The sequence below is a fragment of the Bombus terrestris genome, chromosome 2 (assembly GCF_910591885.1).
Source record: "Bombus terrestris chromosome 2, iyBomTerr1.2, whole genome shotgun sequence".
Classification (NCBI taxonomy): Eukaryota; Metazoa; Arthropoda; class Insecta; order Hymenoptera; family Apidae; genus Bombus; species Bombus terrestris.
In genome coordinates this window covers 15,849,901-15,852,304 of record NC_063270.1, presented here as the reverse complement: position 1 = coordinate 15,852,304, position 2,404 = coordinate 15,849,901, and the positions used below count along the sequence as shown (strand labels likewise).

At 36.3% G+C, this 2,404-nt stretch overlaps 1 protein-coding gene across 1 annotated transcript; it reads right to left on the bottom strand.

Moving 5' to 3' along the window:
- Positions 1-241: 241 nt before the first annotated feature.
- On the bottom strand, positions 242-2,084 carry LOC100646698 (odorant receptor 4-like). The gene is made up of 5 exons (XM_003393951.2): positions 1,291-2,084; positions 1,117-1,216; positions 691-801; positions 453-608; positions 242-387 (listed from the first exon to the last, which is right to left on the bottom strand). The coding sequence occupies exons 1-5, from the start codon at positions 2,082-2,084 to the stop codon at positions 337-339; spliced, it is 1,212 nt and encodes a 403-aa protein (XP_003393999.1). The 3' UTR covers positions 242-336.
- Positions 2,085-2,404: the final 320 nt, after the last annotated feature.

Below are 2,404 nucleotides of genomic sequence, written 5' to 3'. Positions count from 1 at the left end.
GTGGCATTTAGTATGTTAATTATGAGATATAATTTCATTCTTTTTGCGGCATAATACATTTTATAGCTGCCTCAAAGCAATGGAGAATTCCGTCAGCACTTTCAAGTATTGGGATAGATGTGAAATTGAGAAGATAGTAATGCGGGGAAAATAATGAGTAATAAAAGGAACAAGTAAGAATGTAAGAAATATAAAATACACGTATATGTACATTAAGTGTATAAAATTTCGGTGCATTAGATGCAGATTCTGTGTTGCTATTGTTTGTATTCTAGATTTTATAATATCGGTTACAAAAAGTTACACAATTAAAAAATTAATTAGTAGTGTATATAATCATGTTATTTGTCGTAAGAGATTTAAATACGCGAAACCAGTCTTTACCACCTGAAACGAGAATATTTCATGTAGTCGGAAACACAGATGTAAATAAAAGGATCAAAATGACTTACATCACCGAAGGTGTAGACAGACATGAGAACCATTTTTCCAGCAGTGATTTGAACGACCACACCCGATCGCGCGATGATCAAAATCAAGTCGAGGATTGCTTTGTCGGGTAAGTAATACCAGTTTGTCATATAAACTACTTCACCAACCTTTTTACTCTGTGAAAAATTGAATTTCGTTAGTTGTTATCACGATTTTGATCTGTTGCATTTATGGCATATATTAATTTGAGCCTGATACCTGTTCTGTCAATATTTCACCTATGTAACATATTAGAAAAACGTTGAAACCGATTGAAATATATATCATAATATACGTAATCAGACTTTGAACGTTTTGATCAGCCCATTCCTGGAAATGTCACGCAAAAGGTGTTATATATAAAAATAGTTCTAGCAAAAATGGTTATATATGAAAACTAATTTACAGTGACTCCAAAAAGTATCTGCACATGATATTCCTACGAAGCGTCCATTTAATGGAATTGTATATTTCATTCTATTTATTAAAGTTTTAATTATATGAAAGTAGTATTGAATTATAGGAAATTTATGATACTTTGATTTAATTACTTAATATGTAAATGTTATAACACGTGCAATGGTGTGCAAATACTTTTTATGTACAATGTGAATTTGATATTGTGGGAGAATGTTTGATGTATACCGAAAGAATGTAGTAACCCAATATGCATATGTTCATCGTGCATCTAAATATCTCTAAAAAATATACTCGGTTCATCAACTTCTCGATGTATCCAATGAAACTGCAATTATCACGTAACATAATCACAGTGATTACTAACACGAAACCAACAAAAAAGAATACGAATAGTCTTACTTCAGCGTCCTCAAATGTCGCTCCACGATAACTCCTATGCCCTTAGGACCATCTGCCTTCTTCGGTTCGTTCACGAATTCAGTGATCCATACCATAACTACATTCAGCTGACCACACGCATGAGCAGCTAGAACAGCTGCAAGACTGAACATTCCAACTGTACTGGAGTTGGCAATAATAGTACACCATGCTTGCAAGAAGAGCACGATTTCGTTCGTAGGACTTTCATCGACGTTTATCAGCTTCTTGTATACTGCACAAGGTAACACGTGTAAAATTCTCGTTTCGTTTCCAATTTGAATCTCCACTGTATCCATTGCTGTGACGAAAATAAAGCACATAACGCCACTCTGCATGAAAATAGCGCACGAAGCTGCTACATAGCGACCGAATTTCGCGTTCTTTAGCATCACCCATTGATCCTTCTCTCTGGTCACTGTTTGCCAGTCAGCTTCCATGTGTTCCATGCATTGACGTATATCTTTGCTTCGCAGTAGTAAAGTAGTGTAATTCGCGCTACTGACGACCCAATGACTCACAGGACCTAGCGACTTCAGTTTCAAATAAATACTTTCGTCTTCCAGAAACATGCGTAGCAAACAAGGAATCGTAGTGAGTAGTATCGAAGTGTAGCAAATGACGTTTAACGTAATTGAAACTATCTTCTCGAATCTCGTAGTAGAGGGAGACGATGGCCATACACCGATTGGTTTTAGGAACCATCGATTCAATTGGAGACCGTAGTCACTGTTGGTCTTAGCGTTTGCTCCTATTGTAACAGGCTGGTTCGTCATCGTGAAATGTAGTCGTCATTACGATCGAAGAGACTATTAATGTATCAAAAGAGAGTGCGTGGGGACTCCGGCGCAAGTTTTTTAGGTACTTCTTCGCTGATCGATTCTAGTCGGTTGGAGTTGTTTCAGAACAGTAGAATAAACTTGGAAATTATTTCTCGGAATCGTGTGCACGCAAAGTGCATCCTTACTGTGTAATCAAACTTTTTTTAATCGAATTGTGTTATGTAACAAAAGCTTATAGTCGGTTTCGTCAGTTCTTTAACGTCGTTGCTTTGTAATTCCATCTCCAAGATTTGACTTGATATTGTCGAACGAAT

What these genes read in the sequence shown, in the direction of transcription:
- LOC100646698 (XM_003393951.2), bottom strand. Translation starts at nt 2,084, where the DNA reads ATGACGAACCAGCCTGTTACAATAGGAGCAAACGCTAAGACCAACAGT. An exon ending in CGACATTTGAGGACGCTGAA is followed by an intron (nt 1,217 to 1,290) that starts GTAAGACTATTC and finishes TGATAATTGCAG; the next exon opens with TTTCATTGGATACATCGAGA. An exon ending in CTGTCTACACCTTCGGTGAT is followed by an intron (nt 388 to 452) that starts GTAAGTCATTTT and finishes TTCTCGTTTCAG; the next exon opens with GTGGTAAAGACTGGTTTCGC.